The 22,152-nt window shown below is 36.5% G+C and overlaps 1 protein-coding gene across 2 annotated transcripts in view; it reads right to left on the bottom strand.

The window, feature by feature from the left end:
• Window positions 1-3,534: 3,534 nt before the first annotated feature.
• Window positions 3,535-22,152, bottom strand: part of Uck (Uridine-cytidine kinase) — a 72,834-nt gene continuing 54,216 nt past the window's right edge. Inside the window, exon 7 of one of the 2 annotated variants that reach the window (XM_068381748.1) lies at window positions 3,535-5,439. In XM_068381748.1, the coding sequence (XP_068237849.1) occupies window positions 5,306-5,439 (134 nt within the window). In that variant the 3' untranslated portion in view covers window positions 3,535-5,305. Of the gene's footprint in view, window positions 5,440-6,237; window positions 14,642-22,152 lie in introns of those variants that run through there. The other variant, XM_068381749.1, reaches the window with a different exon arrangement.

The following is a 22,152-nucleotide window of genomic DNA, read 5'->3' as shown; positions in this document are numbered from 1 at the left end:
GATGTAATATAGTGGAATCCAGGGATCAAAGTGATCCGCTGTGTTGGATACAAAGGGGAGGATGTTTGACCAAAAGCCAACCATAGACTGATGATAAAAATTGATGCTCACTATATCTGATCCCCAGCAGTAACCATTCGAGTACTGACCAAACCAATGTCACTTACCTTCACTATTTAGACAGGAAGCGGAGCTCGTAACTTGGCCTAGCTTTGCTATGTCACCCTATGCTCAAGACATCTGCCAAAAGTAATGGGAAGCAAGTGACTTATCATACCTTAATCTCCTGAAAAAAGGGTCAACAGAACAGGATTGCATAAGATCATCATCCTTCCCTCTGAGGGATCATCCTAGGAAGAGAGGAACAATCTTGGAAGAGACAATCACAGTCCGTATAGCCACAGCAATTCCTCCCAGGGACCAATCTTATTGTTGTCGTGAGAGGAAAGAAGCCGAAAGACTTGTCGCACTACTCCTTAAAGAGAAGAATGAGAACGAAGAGCAGCCTATGATGAAAATCCCTAAAGGCCTAAGTGCTGACGTCCTTTCAAAGAAGATGACTCGGGGAGATTCCGAAGTCTAAGGAACGTCTCTGGGCAGGAGAGGGACACAGCAAAGCTTTTTGTTCTGAACAATAGCACCTGTAGGCCTCCCATTGTGGGAATGATTAATTGAGGCAAAGGACTTGGTCCTTGAACCTCACACCTCAATGCTTCCCTTACCTGAAACATTTGGTGTAAAGCTGCTACTTCCACGAAACTACATAAAGTAGTGGAATTTGAAGAGTTCCTGAAAGAAGTCTCTGGGTCAATTGACTTGTGCTTTGTCATCCTTCCTCCCTGGCAGGGGATGAAGCAGCAGCGTGGTATCCAACACATCCTGTAGAGAAATTCCTCTACCATATCAGCTCTCCGGACTCCGAGTGACATGAGGATTGAAAACTTTCCCTCTAGAACTAGAGGATCCAGGGTTGGGATCTACGTGTACGGTTCTCCGATTGGCCGTTGGTTGAGGAGGTTCCATTGTCTCTTCTTCTAATTCCAAGAGAGCTCTTCCAATGGTCCTGTTATTCTTGGAAGAAGAAGACGAAAATCAGCCAGAGAAGTTTTTAAGCTGCTAGATGTGACCTACCACTGTTACATCTGCAACATACCCCTCACATCTTCCTCGATAGGCAAAATTCACAAACGAGAGGAGAGGACTAGGCTACGATGCAATCCTAGTTGTTGTGCATCTTTCGAGAAGCATCTAGAAGAGGTGCGCCTCCAGAACTGGCGTGTCTAGAAAATTACGCATCTGGAAGATGTGTGTAGGTAGGATCACATTTGGCGCCAAGCACGTTTGCAAGACTCATGTCTGCTGACGAGGGTCATCCTTAGTAGAGAACTGGGAGGAACGGGTCTAGGAGATGCATGACCATAAGAGCACAATCAATAGCTCAACCAGATGGAAAAAGAAGACCGAAGGATGCTTCTCTCGGGAAAGCGCCAGAGGGGACAACTCCCACTTTGATGATTCCTACAGGAAGACTAGCTGCTAAGCCACTCCAAAGCACAAGGAGGACTATGAAGATCGAAGAAAAAGAATGCCAGAGGGGTCTGAGATCTTCCTCCGAAGAGGAAGGATCAGGACAAGGATGACAAGTAACCTTTAAAACATGCTCTGAGGAATAAGATTGCTCTTGAGGGGAAGATGCCTGAAGAGAAGATCAACATCATAGCAGATCTAGAAGTTCCATGAAACTCAGGATCAAGGATGCCAGTGGCATACATGATCCTCCTCCAAAAGGTGCAGCCTGGTAAGAAGGTCTTTTAAGTATTTTCAGGTCTAAAAGTTCCCTACAATTCAGAATGAAGGACGGCTAAGGCAACCAAGATCTTTCTCTGAAGGCTGATCTGGAGGAGGAAACCCCAAAGGATGACGACTGGACTGCAGCTGAAAAATGCCTTCGAAATAGCTCGCTAGATCTAGAAGGTCCCTGAAGATTGGGATGAAGGATGCCAGGGGAATTAAAGATCTTCCTCCGAAGAGGAAAGATCAAACAAGGACAAGCAACACTGAGAGCATGCTCCATGGAGCGGAAGAGCTCTGGAGAAGAACCTCCACAGAACTAATTCCCTTTGAAGGATGAACTACCGGCACCAGTGATTGCCAGGAAGGGATGTAATCCAAGGATCATCAATAGTCACGTAACCAAAAGGTCCTCAACTGCGGACAAAATACGCATGATGAGTACAGTAGTCACAAACACACACATGCAAGGTTGGAAAAAGTAATTCTGAAGAAAATTTCAAATATAATTTCCAAAGCATAAACGTAAAAGTTTCCGGCAAAGAGGAACAAATGTACTCCCAAAGGCTGAAATCCAACTGAGGTTACAGTGAGCTACAGGGGAGGCGGTTGCCTCTCCACAGCCGGTAGGATAACTACCTGCTGGCCATTTACACCTTGTTAAAAGTTTCAAGACTTACTCCAATAGGTAAAGAATGATTGTTTGTATTTGTATACGAAGAAAATTAATAATCTCAACAGCAGATTTCAAAGCTGATAATTTGGCAGGAAAGACAACATGAAAAGTACTGTACTGTATTGAAATTTAAATTTTCCTACAATGGCAATAATGCGGCAAATCCCACACACACATGGAAGATTTGAAACCTCGAATGAACAGTATACATTAGTATACCTTCTAATCAATTTATCCCATTGTAAAAGAATTACAATGTTCTGGCATGTAATTCTCATTCTTAATAAAAATATCGTAATCTCTTCTTGCTAAGTTTATATCCAGCATGAAGTTACAGTACTTCGTAAGAATGATAACCAAAAATTACTAGGTTACTAGTCAAGCAATGCTTGAAACAATTCAAATACTCAAATATACAGTATTACTTTGGACAGATGAACAATAATACATATGATTACATGCTTTGTGTTGGTCTTATTTCTCCAACAGTAATAAGGCAAGGTACCATAAGGTAGAGTGCTTTTCTCACTAGGTCAGGTATGCACAAAATTAAATTACACAAATACCAGAAAAGTAAATTTTTCTTTCCTCTCATCAGTCTCCTGAAAAAATTGTAAAACTTTTTTCTAAATGTTAAACAGATTTGATCGAAAGAACTTCGAGTGTTCTTAACCATGGAAATGAGCCAAAGGGTAACCCATCACAAGATTACAAAAACTTAACGTCACATAACACAATTACCATAGTATGTTTTTAATCAGACCCCTTAGTCACCCCAAAACAATATCAAAACCTTTGCAAAATACTATGGTGTTAATACTTTACTTTTATCAAATACTGTACAGTATGTATTTAAATCATTAAGATCAATATAAACGATTTCACTTGTTTATTATTACTGTACTATACTTTCATTAGGTAGTTTAACCAGACCAATGAGTAATTATTCATAAAGTTGTATTTAATATCAAATAAATCATATTTCAGTTTCTGTTCCCTGTGCTTGTGAAATATCCTTGTTTGTGGCAGTTTTGTAATGCCTTAGTTCTGGAACTAAAATTCCAACATAACATTTCTACTTTATTGTGATCCATGGAATTGTGCAATAAAAATTGAACAGAGGAAAGTAAAGCTAAGAGATTTATTGTAACATAACTTCACAATGAATTATCCTGTGACTAACAACCAAATTTTCATAGCGTAACTAATATAAAAAAAAAAAAAACTCACTGCTGCACATTCTCATCATACATCTGACTAACCATTTATCATAAGATCACTTGCTACAGTATCACTAGTAACACATACAAAGACATACGATTATCCTAGCAGAAGTAATCATTACAAGAGCTTCCCCTCTTTGGACGAGACTGAAACGTCAAGACCCCATTAAGGAAAATCTACCTTGTTTTCACCGAGAGCAAAGTCTTGATTCAAAAGATGACAACAGCATGTACAGTAAAATACAACTAGCCACTGCTAATTAAAAACAGCTTTCCAATTTTCTCGCTAACCAACCTTTAGGCGTAACCATGTTCTCAACATAGAGCTGCCATCTTTAAATTCAAGGGACTCATACTACCAATTAACTGTAGGTGGTTTGTTTGCTATTGGGTCATTTAACCTTAGGGCATACTGGCAAACAAGAAATTTGAACCACGTCCCAAACAGGTTTAAGTGGAATTAATTTTTCCAATTAAACTAGGTGACTGTAATACTGAAATGTTATGTGCAAAATCCAAAACCAACACTGCTGGGATTTGATCAAGATTCGAGGCTCACCACATGTCCTTCAACAGACGCTTTGAGTTTTCAGTATAAAAACATTGAAACGACCCTTGACAGTAACAGACGGGATATACAGGAATTACACTGAATCACAATCCTGTTTAGGAAAGAGACTATGCGCTGGACAAGTGAATCCACGACTTATTAAAGTCGAACTCTGGTTACTACACCTCATCTATTGAACAATTAAAAGAAAGACATTACTGACTATAAAACAAAGAAGTTGAAATGCAAACAAATTAGGTAGGTAACATTCAGGTTGGTAAAAAGAGAATCTATTTACATTACTGTTGCATTGTCTCAAAATACCTTTGGCATAAAGACTTCTACAAAACATCTTACAGTACTATGAATAGAGCTGCATCAAGAACAATACTATCTTACATTTTCTTAATTACCTGGTATGTGATGGTGTATGAAAGTTTACCTATTTCCAAAAATGCACATTAACACAGGTATACTTAGGCACTGATGGACAATACATGATTGCCTCATAATTAGTCTAAACATGTGTACTTACGCTAAATAGATTTTATTGAGTGGCGAGTGGTAGATACCTGTAATTATTGTTTTCTGTCCTAAACCAAAAGATGTATTTAGGTGGGAAGGTACAATGACCTACCTAGCACCAGGTTCTAACTTTACATCTTCGCAATTTTCCTATAGAGGCCAACGTGTCTTTAACCCTACAATATTGAAGGCAACCACAGGAGTATAGGCAGCTTTGATATTCTCCTGGTGAGGGTGTATTAGATTATAAAAGTGACATGATATTCATTTGCATTGTACTAGATATAGCATGTACATTAGTTATTTACATATAAGCAATATTAAAAGTGATATATTACCCTTAATACTCCTCCACTTGTACTATAATGATATTCTGAAAACATTAAACTTGAAAACCTTAATAAAAAAAAGATACTGTATTGCATACATAATTTGTGATCCCTAAGAGTTGTCTTTTCATATGATTAAATCAATAATAATATCAATCACCTGAAAGCAACTGCTAGTCTTTTCAAATATATTTATTTCTAACAATTGTAGTTAATGAGGTCTCTTGAAGAAATTATCAGAATTGTGCCTTGTCCGTTTACTGCTCTGTTGCTGGTGTTCCTCCTCCACGGCTTGTCCCGGTCGCAGTAAATCTCTTATGTGCTGAACTATGAGGTCAATTGCAACTGAAAAATAATCAACATATCAAAAGGATTACTCACAGCATTTCATTAAAAAAAAAAAAACTTTTACATTTATTAACATTGAAAATGTATTTTATTCATTAAATGACAAATATATCTTTGTTCCACAATCCAGTTTCAACAGTCTAGAGGGAAGAAATGATATCGATCAATAACAGCAACAACATAACTTTCACTTAGCCATGACAGCATTAGATCCATTCTTCTAGGATTTGCAGTAGTAGTAAACAAAAGTAAATATAAATTCATATCAAAGCTATTCAAGACAACTTAAATAATTCAGATCATCAAAAGGAAGAACCACATGCACGATACGGAAACACTCACCTCTATTTCTCCGCTTCCACAAACAATCACAGATAAAGCGACCGACATTAAAGAGATTTGCAACAAAACTCTTCTAGAGTTCAAGTGGAGTTCATTTTCTTTTCTTGGAAACTTGGTTTTGATAATGAACTTGAGATAAAATTGGACAAAACATGTTAAATACATGTAAACATGTACAGATCAGTAACTCAAATCAGCCAATTGTCAAAAGCTAAACTGACTGTATTCATAATTTCTCATTTAATCTCATAAAATGAACAATTTATAGTTTTCTTTATCCTTCAAGGCACAAACTACCAGGATAGTTGTAAGCATTAATACAATGTCAAACTTTGACCCAAGGGGAGAAAAAAAAAATAGTCTTTAAATTAACATTACAGCATACCTTTGTCCACCAGTCACAGACATAGGGAGATATAAAAATATATTTTTCAAGGGTAATAAAATGCCTAGTCAACATTCTACATCTTTACTTCCACCCGTTACTTACAGTAACAATGTCGTAACAATTTTACAGTACTTCATATATGCAAAATTTTCAACAGATTGTGTGGATTCTATAGTTCAGTATTTCTTCTTTGCAATACCAATTCATATAAAATATCAGCATACATGTAGTATGAATGATTATACAATGAATTGTGCCCAGATGTTATCAAAAAATAAAATGAAAAGAATACATTGAGATCTTAAACAAGAACTAACAACAAATGAACTTATCAGTAAATTCCTACCACCTGCCAGCATAAAAAACATCTTTACTTTAGAATTCTACCTCCCCTACCTGATGAGATCAACTGAAAATTGAGCTTGTCAATATGGTGCTGTATTTAGGACTAACATTTGTGGTACAAGAAAAATATTTTACCGCCAATATCCAGTTTGGAAAAGGGGACATATCCACAGATAAACACTGTCAAGGAAAAATGAACATATCTAAAGTAGCATTTTCAGATTATCTTTACAAACGTCCTTGGAAGAGGTATGTTTTGGTCTCATTTAACTAAACCGCAGATGGTGAATAATCGAGCTGTAAAAATGAAGCAATTTCCAATAATTTAACCAAGCCTTCAAGCACTTAACACTATGGATCAGAAGGAGAACTTTGAAAGTGGAACGGTGAATGAGAAACAAACTTTAAAAGACCAGCACAGCTGTATCTTCACATTAAGGTTGTGGCCACTTTTACTTATACTGCATAGGAATGGTGAAATAAAATCCTAAACTAAAGACACTAAACAAATTGACCACCTATTCTTCACACATTGAAAATGTGAAAGAGGACAGTTACAGAGGGGAAAGATAAAAATGGCTTAAGTTGTTCAATTCACACCAGACAACTCATCTTGGAAGGCGCACTTGGCAGTTATGATCAATCCAGAAATTGGAATGTTTATGAGCAGCAGCAACTGATACATTTCCACATACAAAACAGATGGAACAAATAACTCTTAATGAACACCTATAAAGCTTGCATGACAAAGTGCAAAAACTAATATTCCCTCCTTCCCCAAATTTGTGACGACCTCCAGCCGATTCTCGATTCAGTGTATTTAACTTCACACAAACCACAAACTTCATAAGAACATAACTTCTGAAAGTTAAAAAATGCATTATGCACATGGCAAAAGTTTTAAATGGCTTTTATTAGCAACATTTAGATGGCACATATCAGTGTAAGAATCCTATATACACTATGACCAGGTGTTTCCTTCCTGAGAATTACAAGAAGTCTTGCTACTGAGCAAAGCAGGAGGATATGATACTGGCATGACTTTAACCCTTCCTCTCCCTGAGCAAAAGGGGATATGGACATTGTACATAATTCTTGTAGGTATTTTGAAACAGTTTCACCAAGATCGCCGAGTTGACATTCTTAATCTTTATGCCAAGGATCTAAAGAGATATAATAACCATGAAATTTTCCTTTTAAAGCCTTGTCCTTTGTCACAAAACTACTTCATTTATTATGGCTCAATTTATTTTTACTGAAGTAAAACACATTTTGTGATCTACTTTTAACAGAAAAACATTGTTTCTCTGAATTTCATCTCAATCAATAACCATAAGCCACACCCAAGATCCCGGCACCCATAAATAATAAATAAGCCACATACAGGCAGCCAATCACAGGGGCTCTCCAAGAATACAGCTAAATGATAAAAGAAAACAAAGAAAGCACATTCCCAGTGCATGGGCATCAAAACCTTTGTTTGACACCAATGAGCTCAACTTCCTTGAAAAAACACCAAGATTTGCAGATTCATAAGAATGTCTGCTTTGTATACATAGCCAGCTAAATACTCACGAGGTTAACGTTATTACAGAACAATTAAGTGCCCATAAGCCACTATACAGAATATAAAACATATAACGGTAGATAAGATAGGATTAAATCTTACAATAGATATTCCAAGTCTAGCTTGAAGCACTGTCACACACAGGCATGAACAATGTGAGCAAGAGAACAAAACTCAAAAACAGGGAAAACCAAAGGCCAAAACCAGGGAAACCCCCATTTTTTCTGTATTCAAAGTACACCACATAAAAGAAATTTCCTATCTCTTCACACTAGTAACAGAATGTTTAGGTGATAATCTGCTCGTGTACAAATATATCAATTTCCAAATATTCTATGTTGTATATAAAAATCATTAAATTTTAAATCAAATTCTAACTCTTAAACGCATTAACGACTCTCGGGTGGTCATAAAAACTTTCAAAACATATTCAACCTCATCCAACAATATTTTGCTGTTTCAAAAAGCTTGTTAGCCATGTTTTAGAAAAAAAAAAAACACCAGAACTAGACGACAGAGTTAAAATTATAAAAACCCAGATGGCCTGCCTCAAGGTTTGGTCTTTAAAATGTTAATGATCTTATTACAAATCCCAAATCTAGTAAATAATCAAGTAATTGAATAAGTCAAGTGTTCCCAGATTGATATGTTCAATGACTTTTCACATCTCTGTTGACTGAAATTCAAGAAATTCGTATGAAATCTGTTCTACATGTAATGCACAGAAGTACAGTGTTATCTACATGTGGGGAGTGATTTATGAAGGGTATCGCCTTCAATCGGTACCACTACACATCTTGTAAATTCAAAACTGGCATCAATAAGTTGGCAACTGTAATGGCAAATTACTTCTAATCAATATACCAGTTTTAACGAATAATAATTGCAAACCTGTTTCGTAGCGAACGATTACCAAGAGATATTATTTAAGAATACTCAAATGCAGTGCTTGCTAAAACCTTGACAGGCACCGGAAAATTCAGATTAAACTTCAAATGACCAAATTACTAGGATACTAGCATGCTCGTTTACATCAAATGGTCAAAATAACCATCTCTTACAAGTTATTTACTACAATGAAGAACATTCACATGGCAAGTTAAACACTATGCCATTGAAGACCTCCAAGTCTGGATATCTAGTTGTACAGTGAGCAGTATTTAAAATGGCAGGAAACATTCTGAAACAGCAACTTGTTATACTGGAACCTAATTCCAGTAAAACCCTTCAAACAAGTCATGGCTATGTAGCCTAATACAATTAGTACCACCTGAATTCTAGCATTCAAGCTGAGGGACCAACTACAACCCGAGTCAATTATGACAAGAGAGTATTGCCAAATACAGAAAAAAAACGGTGAAAAGCAGCTGGATCCTTACCCTAAGAAATCATAGATTAGGTTCAATACAGTAAAACATCCCAAGGGGTCTATGTAATAAAAACAATGACATAAAACACACAAAACATACAAAATCACAAGCCCCTGGGAAATGATATGAAACAAGTGTAAATAAATAATTGAATAACTGAAACATGCTGGCATGAAGGTATGTTCCTCTAATTAAACAAAAGTAACTTTCCCTTTGCAATGCTAAGACGTATAGACCACGTTAATTTGTACCTTTGCCTTCCTCTGTTAAGAGGATACCACCTCTTCCATTCACTTTCAACACAACTCACTTGAATAAAAATCTACAATTGAGTAGATATTCATCAAAACAAGCCTCCAAAAAAGATTAAAATTTTTATAACACAAATTAGTGATAGGAATCAAGCACTATATGGCAAGTCACTTAAAACTTTACTTTAACATATCTCAGAAAAATAATATTCATTTATACTTTGGTCATGAAAAATAATGTGCATATACAAAAAGGCTTAAATTTCATTCCTGAATCAAAGTAATCCTAAGAAATACGTTTGTGCTTTCCAAATAAAAGCGCAAAGCTACTGATAATATACTCTAGTCAAACAATGGCACATAAAAATTAAATAGATAATCTTTCCAAGGAAAAAATTACATTCTACTTCAAAACGAAGGATTCTAATACTAATATATCAACTCCAATTTCACATAGGCATTTTAACCAGTAAAATTATCTTTTTTTTAATTCTAACATCATTAAAAATAAAATCAGATCACTGTAAAAAATACTAAAGGTACTTTGATAACTGGAAAAAACACAATACATTACTTGAATAAAAATTATAAAAAAGTAAATTACAATTACAGTACAAAAATCTCTGAGGTTTCTGATGACTTCATTTACAAACAGTCACTCTAATGTGGAAGACTTTTAAGTCTAGATGTCAATAAAGAACCCTGTCCTGCATACTCTCGTCCTTCCATTAAGTCGAATCTCATAAAACACCTCCAGGTTCAGTCCTACTCGGACTTTTACGAGTATATGTTGCTTTTAATTCATACCATAAAATCAAACTTCTGGCTTAGTTAAAACTACATTAAGGGAAAATGATTAGATCTGCTGTCACACAAGCCTTCAAAAGATTTAGAAATGTGGTGGTGTCAAGATTAGTACTCCCAAAGAGAACTCTTGATAAAATTACTTTTTGAGTAAAAAAGCACTTTTCAGTATATACTTTGATTCTTAAAACCAGTATGCTTTAACAGTCTAATAACTGGGATACAAAGATCCCTTACAATTATAAATTACAATAACAGATCCACTCCACAAAAAAAAAAAGAGAGAGAGAGAGAGAGAGAGAGAGAGAGAGAGAGAGAGAGAGAGAGAGAGAGAGAGAGAGAGAGAGAGAGAGAGAGAGAGAGAAAATTCTTATAATTATATATTTCAAGCACTACCAAAGCAAGGGTTCAATTATCAAACTTTCCACAAACTGACTTCAATTCTACTCTTTGTGTGTTCTTAAGCGTGCAACCAACTGTACCCAAAAACAAAATTCCCTTACAGTAACCAAGATTGGGAAGACTACAATTGTTGAACGGCCATCAAAAATGAGTGCTCAATAACTACTCGCATATTACAAATAGAGATTCAGACATAAAATCATAAAGTTGAAATATTTACTCAAGATTTGCATCAGAGCAAGGAATACATAAATCAAGTGAAGAGTATAAGACTGATAACTACATGACCTAAGCCAGGAATGACTTCAAAAAGGGCACCCAAAACCAGCGCAGTGATAGCATTTTGCCCAAGGACGAGTAAATATGCAAGAATGTAAAGTTAAAACTACATTTTCCTTTATACTGTGTCCCTGAAATATTTCAAGATCTGATACATTAAAATGCATATAATTGGTCCCCACACGTGGTTACAAAAATCTTTCGGACCTTAAATTTTTAGCACTTGGGATAGAAGACACATGGTTCATCTAAAAAAATATGCTGCGCTTAATATCTATATAAGAAAACCTCAAGATGTCTCAATTCCTAAATTTTACTACTTCAATTGCAGACAGTGGGGTCCCATTACAAAAAAATCCTGAGGGAAGAAATTCAAAAAGGCTAAAGAAAGTAAAATTACATCCCAAAGACACAAAACTACTGTGATGATTTACGCAAACAGAAGGATGAGCTCAGAATCAGCTATTGTACAGAGAAATGGATGACATGTTCTGGATCCCTGAAATGCACTAGGTAGCAAATCACAAGACTGTGAGATGCTTCACACTTTGAGCTGTTTCTGCAAGGTAAATATGATTAATTACACTGCGTACACAACAGTACTGTACCTCTTAAAAAAAGTATAACTGATTGTTTCCTTGTGCATGTTACGTTTTTGGAATAAATGTACATCGGGTTGAAATAGTGAAAAACAAAATCAAATTTAGGAAAATATTTGAGCAAATTCCACTTTCAAATCTAATGTTTTGAGACCTCTGATAAACATCTGTATTCAGTAATACCAAAACTCAGAAAAATGCAGAAGAGGATTTTGCTTTTAGATAATCTAGTAAAAAAAAAAAAAGAAAAAACATTTTGAAGAAACAAGTAATTTTCTATTAGTTTAACAACTAGAGAAAAAGCACTACTACTTTCAAACATTTTCACCAGAGCATACTGTACTGGAAAATTTCCAAGATTCTTGCTTGAAGGTAATTAACATGAAAGGTGTACCATAATTGACTTTCAAATTATTAATCTCCTATGGTTTGTGGCTTTGCTATTTTCATACCAAAGTAATAGTTAAAACTATCAATTTATTAATTAGCTACTGTATTTGGTTAACGATCACATTAGCTTGCAATCAAGGTCAACTTGCCTATATAGAAAGAATTTATATAAAATATTAGATACTTATAAAACATTCATCCTCTACTAACCTCTGAAAAATAATTAGCGCAAAAGTTTCTAGGATAGAGCATTTTTTTTACAAGGAAAAAAGATGCAATATAAAGCAGTAAAGGTCATAGCCTGCAAATCACTTCATCAATGAAAGGTTATTAATTTTCTGTATTGTTTACAATTCCATTTCATTTTAGCCCATCTGCTATGAAACCCGCTGAAACCTACAAAAACCTGAGTACTTCATACAGAAGTTGGAAATATTCTAACATTTATTCCTTTCTGAAGCCAAGTAGGAATGATACCTGGATCAAGCCAATTATACAATTCAAGAACTGGCCTACAATGATGAGTGCTTATCCAAATGGATGCTTAAAATATGAGTATTGTAAAAGCTGAATGTTTTCCTCTTTATGGATAAACACTAACAGTAGTAAAGGCATCCTTCTCTGCATGCAAAGGATAATCTAAAAGTGTTATATTCCTAATCAATTTAATGAATTTTATCCAAGAAAAACTTAGATAATTATGGCAATGTACAGTACTGTACACTGTGTTACAAATACGCATAGAGTATTGATTATTCAAAATCAGCCTTTGAGCTGTTCTATAAGCATTAAGCATTTTCAGTGAAATTATTATCTATTCTCAAGCACATGGATATCAGGGTAAATATGCAGTTAACTTACATGCAGATTTAAGAACAAAGGATATGGATCTATTGAACACCATGAGAACCACCTTGAACAAGATAAACATTACTTTCTGCTAGTGTCCATAAAAAGTGACATTCTATTGAAAACATCAAAATTGAGTGCAAATATATATTTTCTATGAATGTTTAACCAGTTACTAAACTGCAGTGAAGGCAAATTGTGCACCAAAGGTTCCTTGTGCTTAAAACAGTTTCTTGCTTCTTGTCGGTGAAAATTGTGATAAATGTGTACACACACATCTACAGTACTCCTGTGACAAACTTCAGTTCCCTTTCTTGTAGAAAATCGAATAAAAAAAACAAAAAAACAATAAAAACCATCACCAATCCATGGCACAAAAATAAGGTAAAAAGGACTTCATTTAACTTAATACTTTGAACTTGAAAAGTAGTACTGTACTGTACAGTAGTATTGTCACTATCCAAGGTTCCTAAATTCAATCAAAATTCTTATAAGTATAATACCCCTTACTATACATTTCTCAAAAAGTTTAAGCGTATATCTAAGATATTTGTTAGAGTGCTTCAGCACAAAACTATCCTTACCATCAGTCACCATAAACTGTGTCGTACTCCTTCACAAATGATTCGTCTACTGTACATACATTCTAACTAACGACCAAATTCAAACCTTGTGGCGATTCTCTTTACAAGAGAAGCCTAACATCAGGACCAATAACACTTGTATAACGATAATTCCAAGAAAAAATGAGGCAAACAAGAACTTTCTGATCCTGAAAAATTATCCAGCTAAAGACCTCAATCTCGTAGTTTCTTTCATCAATCTATACTTCTTAATCTAGGTTAATATCACTATATTAAAAAAAACCTTAAAACTAACAGATTGTACTTCCTCTTATTTAATATTTAAGAAGTATTAATGATCGATAATTAAGATTCTTATTTACAAGCCACATCACATAAGGGATAGAGCATCAACTGTAGGACACAGTTTTGGATTACATTTATCATTCTCAACATAGTTCTCCCAACTAATTAAGCCATCCATTACCAATATTTAACATTTCCAGTTTACAAAAGATGAATGATTATCTGTCTTCCAAAATTTTCCTTTGCCTAGATCTCTCATTCCTCAAGATCTGGTACACAACACAGAACCTTTATCTGATATAGCCTAAAACCGGTATTGTATATAAAATCTCAAGATGATTATGAAGCTAGTACAGTATAAAGGTTAAAATGAGTACAGCATGTTTGTATGTGAATAAGGTGTTTGTATAAATGTATGTGATACACAAATATACTGTGTACTTTGATATACATACTGTACACACATCAATGAAGCAATGGTGATCTTCATTCTACCTTCAGCAAAATGCCTACAGTCTCAATAAAAATGTGGTGGACAAAGGGTATGATGGATGCTGGTACAAAAATACATTATTGGGGGGGACTGATCCAAATATTTTATATGTTGAAGTGGATCATTTCTTTCTTATCGGATTTTTGAGTCAGAGTTTGATCGGGAACGTTGATTCGTCCCGTTTCCGGAGCCAGTGCCAGAACGTTCGTTGACAATCTCTTGAATGTGCTGCACTATAAGGTTAATGGCAACTGTAAGGCAAGCAAAGAGCATGGCAAGCTAATTAGTGGCATTCCTTAGGAAGGGTCACAGGTAAACAATGCACAGACTGAAGGTTGTTGGCATTCACTGGATTTCATTCAAGGAATACAAAACAGTGGCATGTTCTGCCTACCCAAATAGGGTTACAAAGACCACATACTGTTCAAGGCAAGGAAAAGGCAGTGACATACCATTCAACTCACTCTGGACAATGATCTCCCTCATATAAAAGTAATTGTATTCTAATTCTCCACAAATAAGATAAAACAAAATAAACTAACACCTCAAACATCACACAGGATCTAAAAACTAATAATATAAAAAGCAAATTATTTCACTTATCAATGAAACAGACTTTACTACAAAAATGGTTCCTTTCCATGAGTTATGACATGGCTGATATAACAATAACTGTAACTATAATTGTAAAATAATAAACAGAAACACAGCCGAACTCAAGCAAAATATAGAAATTAGCTGGAGAACCTCACCTGTGTTTATTATGCAATTGTTTCATTCCTTGAAATTTATCACCAACTATTATAGACAGGGCAAAAGGTATTTGAGACTGTTGCTCTCAGGTCCCAACATAAGTTGTATGAGCAAGTTAATAAATGCAAAAACCAAAGCTAAAACAACCAAAGTACCTATAATAATTATGCTAATCAAATTAATAGGCCAAATCCATATCAAGGGATTCAGTTTACCAGCCCCATTGATCTGGTGATCCCAATACTTCAGAAAGAGCACCAAATATTTCTAATACTGTATAATTCACGACGATAAGACAACCTTCAGATATACAACCCAAAATTTACAAACCACCTGAGAGGAAGTTTAGCCAAATAAGCAACAAGCAATCAAAAGGGAGAAAAAATACTATCAATTGAATACCTACAATATACTACAGAGCTAGTAATAATGTAATACCTGTGAATCATTCTAGTAGTTTAAATGTTACCAGTGAGGAAGGTTAATGCCCTTTGTATATTTTTGTCTAGGTATAACACACAGTAGTTTAAGCCAACTTGTTCACAAACTGTGTGTGTCATTTTTACTTCAAGCTTTACCACTTAGCAGTTCAAGATATTCCTTATGTTTTGAGATTTAAATTAGAGAGAAAATAAAGTTGAAAGGGTAATGACATTTCTAAATAATTAGGGTAACAACTGTACAATAATAAAACGTACATCTGACAATCCAATTTGGGCCACGGACAACAAAGGAAAGGTACACCTCTCAATTTAGTCAGGGACCCATACGTCAAGCCCAAACAAGAAGAATGGACGTGCTTCCTGAAGTCTTTTCCTCAGACAAAGCTAGTTATTTTGGCAAGTAATTTCAATGTGTAGTGCACTTATCCAGTTTTAGTAGTCTTAGAAAATTATATTTGTACAATATCAAGCTTAGCTTCTGTAATAAGACAACCCTCCACCAACATCTTGAATCAAACTAAAAACAAAAAAAATAGTGAAATCTAACAATATATACATTGCTAGAACCCACAATCAGTTGATAATGACATTAATAAAGTAATTCGAAATAGTACACTATCGTAAACAAACGAACACAAATACAGTAGAGTACTATCAAACCTCAAAGCCTTACTACTGTAAAAACACATATCTTTTATAGAAAACCCCAATCACAAACAAAAACGTACTACTACTGTCCCACTTACTATAAAAGGTACAAATTACATCAAGCATGAGAAAAAAAAAAAAAAAAAAAAAAAAAAAAAAAAATTACTCTTTCATCCTCTTCATCCTTTGCTTATAGGTTCAAGTATAGTTTTATAACTAACACAAAGCCCTTAAACCCAAACTAATCTACGTAGCTTTCAGCTTGAAAAAGGAGCAGCATTATACTGTATATAAATTATGCTAGCATTTTTACAATGAATCTTACAGGATAGAAAAAAAAAACTAATTGAATCACTTTTTAATGTAATCCCATAGGCATACTTATAAAAGATATATGGGACATAATATGCATACCTGCTACAATAATTTTAATATATTAACACTGTACATTACCTGTTTACATGACCCCAATAAACCATTACGTACATTTTGTACTCCAGTGAATAAGTAAACTTGACCTTAATGTGCATTACTATCGCAAGGTCTAGAAATCTACCATGAACAAGAATAATATTGACATTTGGTGAGGAGGAGGAGGAGGAGGAGGAGGAGGAGGAGGAGGAGGAGGAGGAGGAGGAGGAGGAGGAGGAGGAGAAGAAGAAGAAGAAGAAGAAGAAATACTATTTCCATAGAATTTTTAGACTTTGTCTCCTCTTCAATGTGGAAAAACTGATATGGTCACACCTAGTAATCAAAACTGCTTGGTTAAAATCACAAAATCTTGAAGTAATTTGTATTTTTCCTAACTATACAACCCAAGTCCTTTGATAAGAGTGCTTTCAGCATAGCTGGGACTCGTCTATTGAGATTTATAACGATGTGTTGGTACTTAGCGGTGGGTGGCAGGGAAGCCCCAGAACGAGTACACACTTTAACCTTAAACCTAGGGGTTGCGAGGTGGTCGAGTTAAGAAGTGCAACTTAAAAATACTCAAGTTTGTATACTGTAGTTATGAAAAATACAAATTACTTTAAAAATCTGTGATTTGTTCCAACACGGATATAAGCCCTCATTCTTTAATAGGATACTTATCCTCTGGAGGGAGCAAGTCCCTATAACCAACTAGCTGGTTTCCTTTCCCAAGAATGTCAAAGTACTTTGGTGCCGTGTAAGAACAAAAGTGGTCACTCCTCTCGCCCTAACAAAAGGGCCATGAAGTTGAGGCAGGTATTATGCCAGAACAGGATGATAAAGTCATTCTGGTCCCTGCTAGTTGCCCTCGTAGGGACGAGCCATAAAAGGACTGGACTCTTGTCTGCCTGGATTTAGGATCCTGGCCACAAACTTCTGAACTCAGGCAATGGAGAACTATCATTTAGAACAACTAGCAATACTGGAAAAATACATGACTTTTTCTAGTCGCTTTGCTATGGGGCCAGTAAAGTAGTTTCGTTATTTGACTTACAACAGTCCCGAGAAGAGGTGAAGCATGTCAATACACCCAACCAGTGATCTAGCCAGGACATAGCCTGGAGGCTCACCATTAAAGCATATTCTCGCCTATCCATAAGAGATCCATGGTGCAGTCGCCTTTATCTCTTGGTTGCTCTCATGTGAGTGCACACGCTTATCTTTTGTCAGTACCCTCCAGGGCAGTAGTGAACTTATAATTTCACTTTCACTTAGTGAGGAGTACTCTCGATGGTAGGCTCTGACCAGTCTTTCCAATTATGAACCTGGAGTCTGGGTTGTAAACTCAGCATCAATAGGCCGAGGGGAAAGACTGTTTTTCAAAAGTGCACAAAATCTTTGTCAAGAGACTTCCTCTGAGAAAATTGCTTCTAACACAAACATGCATGCCTGCATTCGTGATTGACTCGTTAAGACAAGGGAAGGAACCCTGCAAGACTTCCAAAGTTTTCCCTTGGCCTAAGCTGTTCATTTACCCGACAAAATGGCCATTAAGAAGGTTGTTCCAAATTCAGAGATTTTTTTGCTTCCACTGGAGCAGGCCCCAAGTCCTGAGTAGTAGGATCTATATCACTCAACTCTTCTCCCTGAATTGTTTCAGGGGATTTTAAACAATCCACAGGTTGTCGCAGTTTGACTCTTTCTCTTCCTGTTTCTAATATAAAACCTGGCCCTTATCAGCAGTCTGGTAGGGAAGTTCTTGTGAACAAAAGCGCACTCAGGAACGCAAAGGTGCAATCAAACAGGAGCATAAGCCTCTCTAGGTTGGCTATTGCTGCTAGGTGAGCATTGAAAATTAGACGCGTGGGTGTGTGTGCCAAGGAGAGTACTCCTCACAAAGTGAAAGTAAAATTATAAGTTCACTACTGCAGCCTGGAGGGTACTGACAAACAGATAAGCGTGTGCATGCACAGGAGAGTAACGAAGAGATGGTGACTGCACCATAGATTGCTTACAGATAGGCGAGAGATCTCTATTTGAGAGGTGCTCTCAAAATGCAAAAGCGCAGTCATAAGGGATGGGAGCTAGCAAGAATCTCAACTTCAAACCAGTTCATCTTCTGAAGGCAGCAACTGCTATAAAGGGTGTGGATTGGGACTGAGGAACCACCCCATTAGAGAATTCTTCTTTAGAATAATGGGTGCGGGCCACAGTTACTCTTCCGAGCATTCCGAGGTGTATATAGGTGCCTTAGTGCTCGCAAGATTGAGCATCAACACTAAATAAATTTCTTCTTTAAAACAGTGGACATGCACCTTAGTGCATCTGAAAAGCTAAGGGTCTACCTAAAGAGCTAGCCATTCTTCAGATGCGTGTGCACATAAGGGTGAGGATCCACCTATAGATCTTCTTCTTCAAAACCATAGGTGCATTCTGGGGGAGGAAAGCAGATCATGTGAATAAACCTCATATGAATATTGCACACCTTAGCTCACACATGACGATAAGGGTTATCTACACCAGAAAAGTGAAGAGTGAATGCGCTCTGGCATGTGCCAATCTTCATGCCTCTCAAGTTCAATCTCACTAAATACGGGTGTCAAGAGATTAATATCCAATTAAGGAATTTGATAAATTACAGGTTCTCCCCAACAAACTAAGATAAGAATCAGCAGCTGAGGCTCACACAGGAGTACAATACTTGTAACAAGGCAAAATGAAAGAATTAAAACATTTCCTTAGGATAGACTAATCACTGAAAATCTTTAAGACTTTTTCAATACTGTACGTCAATCTCTTCTGCAACATACGAAGAAACAAACTGAAAGTAATCTCGAATATAAATTTGCTATAAGAATCACACCTAGAACTTTAAATGAGTTTTATATAGATAAAGAGATATTGTCAATACAAGTCTGGATGTTGAGGAGCCACTGTCCTCGACCTGCTTGCAATCATACTTTGAGTTTTGTTATAGTTCAACTTCATGCCTCACGATAAAGCAGGAATGAAGCAGATGCCAGAAATTCTGTGACCCGAAAGCCATTGAAGAGCATTTAGTGTGTCCGATCACATAGCGTCAAGCAAGTGCGGTGCACACCTGAAACTTGCTACGTGAAGTGGTCAGTCACATAGCATTGAGCAAGTGTGGTGGACACCTAAACCTTGTTAATAGTATTCTGGGGGAAGTAAGCATTTCCGATACATGCAAGAACGTACCAAGTGTTAAACTTATTCTGGTTGGTGACTGATCTTGGTACGTAGAGCCATTCTTGGTACATTGATTGGCCCTTTATATGAGGGCAATGCAATCAAAATGAAACTCGGTACGCAATTTTTCCTTTTCTCTCCCGAAGTGAGAAGGATCTTCCAGAAAGGAAAGGGAAGGGCTAGGCTCTTTCTCCTACCAGCAATATGGTCGCTCGTTCTTGTGATGCAAGAGCACAGGTAACTGGTGTTTGGGCACATGTACCGCATACTGATACGTATTTCTGGGGAAGGTATGCTGCTGGTACACATCTCTCGCCTTGTGAAAAGTTTAAGTATAGGTAGAATCATCAAGTCTCTAGCCTTACTAGAAAGCAAATGGAAACTCTCATAAGGCGAGTGTAGAGGTAAGGGCAAAAAACCCTTAAAGTGTCCAGAAACAGGTGAGGGTGCACTGAAAGAGATCGTCTTCTATCCTTCCCCTATTATGAGCATGCGAGTGCACAGTACAGAACTCGTGGGTGTGTACACGAGCAAATGATGGTAATTCCGTAGGAAATCAAACAAACAGGTAAGTGAGCTCCTGTACAAGTATGTGTACTCATCGGAGCATACTCCTGAAGGAGCACACATACGAGTAACTAGGTAGGAGTCATGTGAATGAAACTCATATTACTCAAGTCTTTAGGATTTAGTCCATAAAGAGGAGGAAGGCCCTTCATATCAACAAGCAGTGTGTGGTGAGAGGAAGGAGCATTTTTAGGTGGTCTCTGCCTTGTTTTCACATCTCTCGGGGTCGTCTTAGTCTACTGTGAAGGGATTTCCGGAGAGTTATGGGGCAGCACTCACTCTCTCCCTAGGACATAAACAGTAAAATGTCACGTTCAGTATACATAACTCCTATTGATTAGTCTTCTAGGAATTTGTCAATAAAGGGGAAAAGAAGGGCAAAGCCCTTCCATCCTGGCAGCGAAGGAACAGATGAAGCTGCGGGGCTTTGAGCTGATGGCAACAACAATCTTAGGAAAGTAATCTTAGGAACTGTATGAAGATCAAACACCACCCAGTGATACCTCTCTGGCACCTTCTGGACACAGGAAGTCACTAAAGATGAGAAGAGCAGCGTCTTTCCCTTTCAACTTAGTGGCAGCAGACACAGCTTTGCATTTGCCAGGGAAAATACAAAAACAGGAATGCTGTCTAAACAGGAAAAAAAATGCATAACAGCAGGTTACATTGGCAACTGTCTGTCAGCTACCTGCAAACCTGTTTCCTATGTTAATATCCCAAGCACACAACAATCTGCTGTCTGAAAACTAAGAGGCTATTCAGTGTACTGGCAGGGAAGGACTTTCCAGCCACCCACCAGGGACTACTAACACCTAGTTTTCAATCTTAGCAGTTGAATTCCAGCTATACTGTAGGCATACTCCTATTAATGGCCTGGGGTTTGTATCAGTGTAGGAACGATTACAGTTTCAACTTTTACCATGCAAAGCCCTGATTTTGGGCTACATGTTTTATACTTAGGTATTTTGGTGCACATATTTTCATGCAAACCAAGTCTTATGTGCAACCAAGTGACCGTAACAGGATTCTCCACACTGAAGAGTAAAGGGAATGTCTTGAAACTGTGAAAAGATACTTTATTCTTCCTATTTACCTTTTTTATTCCTTTCATTCACTTTTCTTTTGAAACAGTTTACTGAATGCAGGGTTATACTGTAGGTGCTGTGCAATTTAAAAAATAACAAACTCAACTGCTTCTACATGGAATAACAACAACTGATCAGATTATACCATGCAGTTTATTCCCATTACAATTGGATATAACTGACCTATAGCTTTGATATAAGATTAACTATCACATATCATTAGATTGCCAGTTTATGGCTAAAAGAATTGGCTTAAGTGACACTTAACCCTTTTACCCCCAAAGGACGTACTGGTACGTTTCACAAAAGCAATCCCTTTACCCCCATGGACGTACCGGTACGTCCTTGCAAAAAAATGCTATAAAAATTTGTTTTTCATATTTTTTGATAATTTTTTGAGAAAATTCAGGCATTTTCCAAGAGAATGAGACCAACCTGACCTCTCTATGACAAAAATTAAGGTTGTTAGAGCAATTTAAAAAAAAATATACTGCAAAATGTGCTGGGAAAAAAATAACCCCCTGGGGGTTAAGGGTTGGAAATTTCCAGATACCCCGGGGGTAAAAGGGTTAATAAACAGACATAAGAAACCCAAACAGTGTAATACTGTACATAAAAAAATGCTAAGGTTCTTTGTGCAAGTTT

Source organism: Palaemon carinicauda, chromosome 10 (assembly GCF_036898095.1).
Source record: "Palaemon carinicauda isolate YSFRI2023 chromosome 10, ASM3689809v2, whole genome shotgun sequence".
Lineage (NCBI taxonomy): Eukaryota > Metazoa > Arthropoda > Malacostraca > Decapoda > Palaemonidae > Palaemon > Palaemon carinicauda.
Note: the sequence above shows the minus strand (reverse complement) of the source record. Positions and strands in the feature narration are given on the sequence as shown.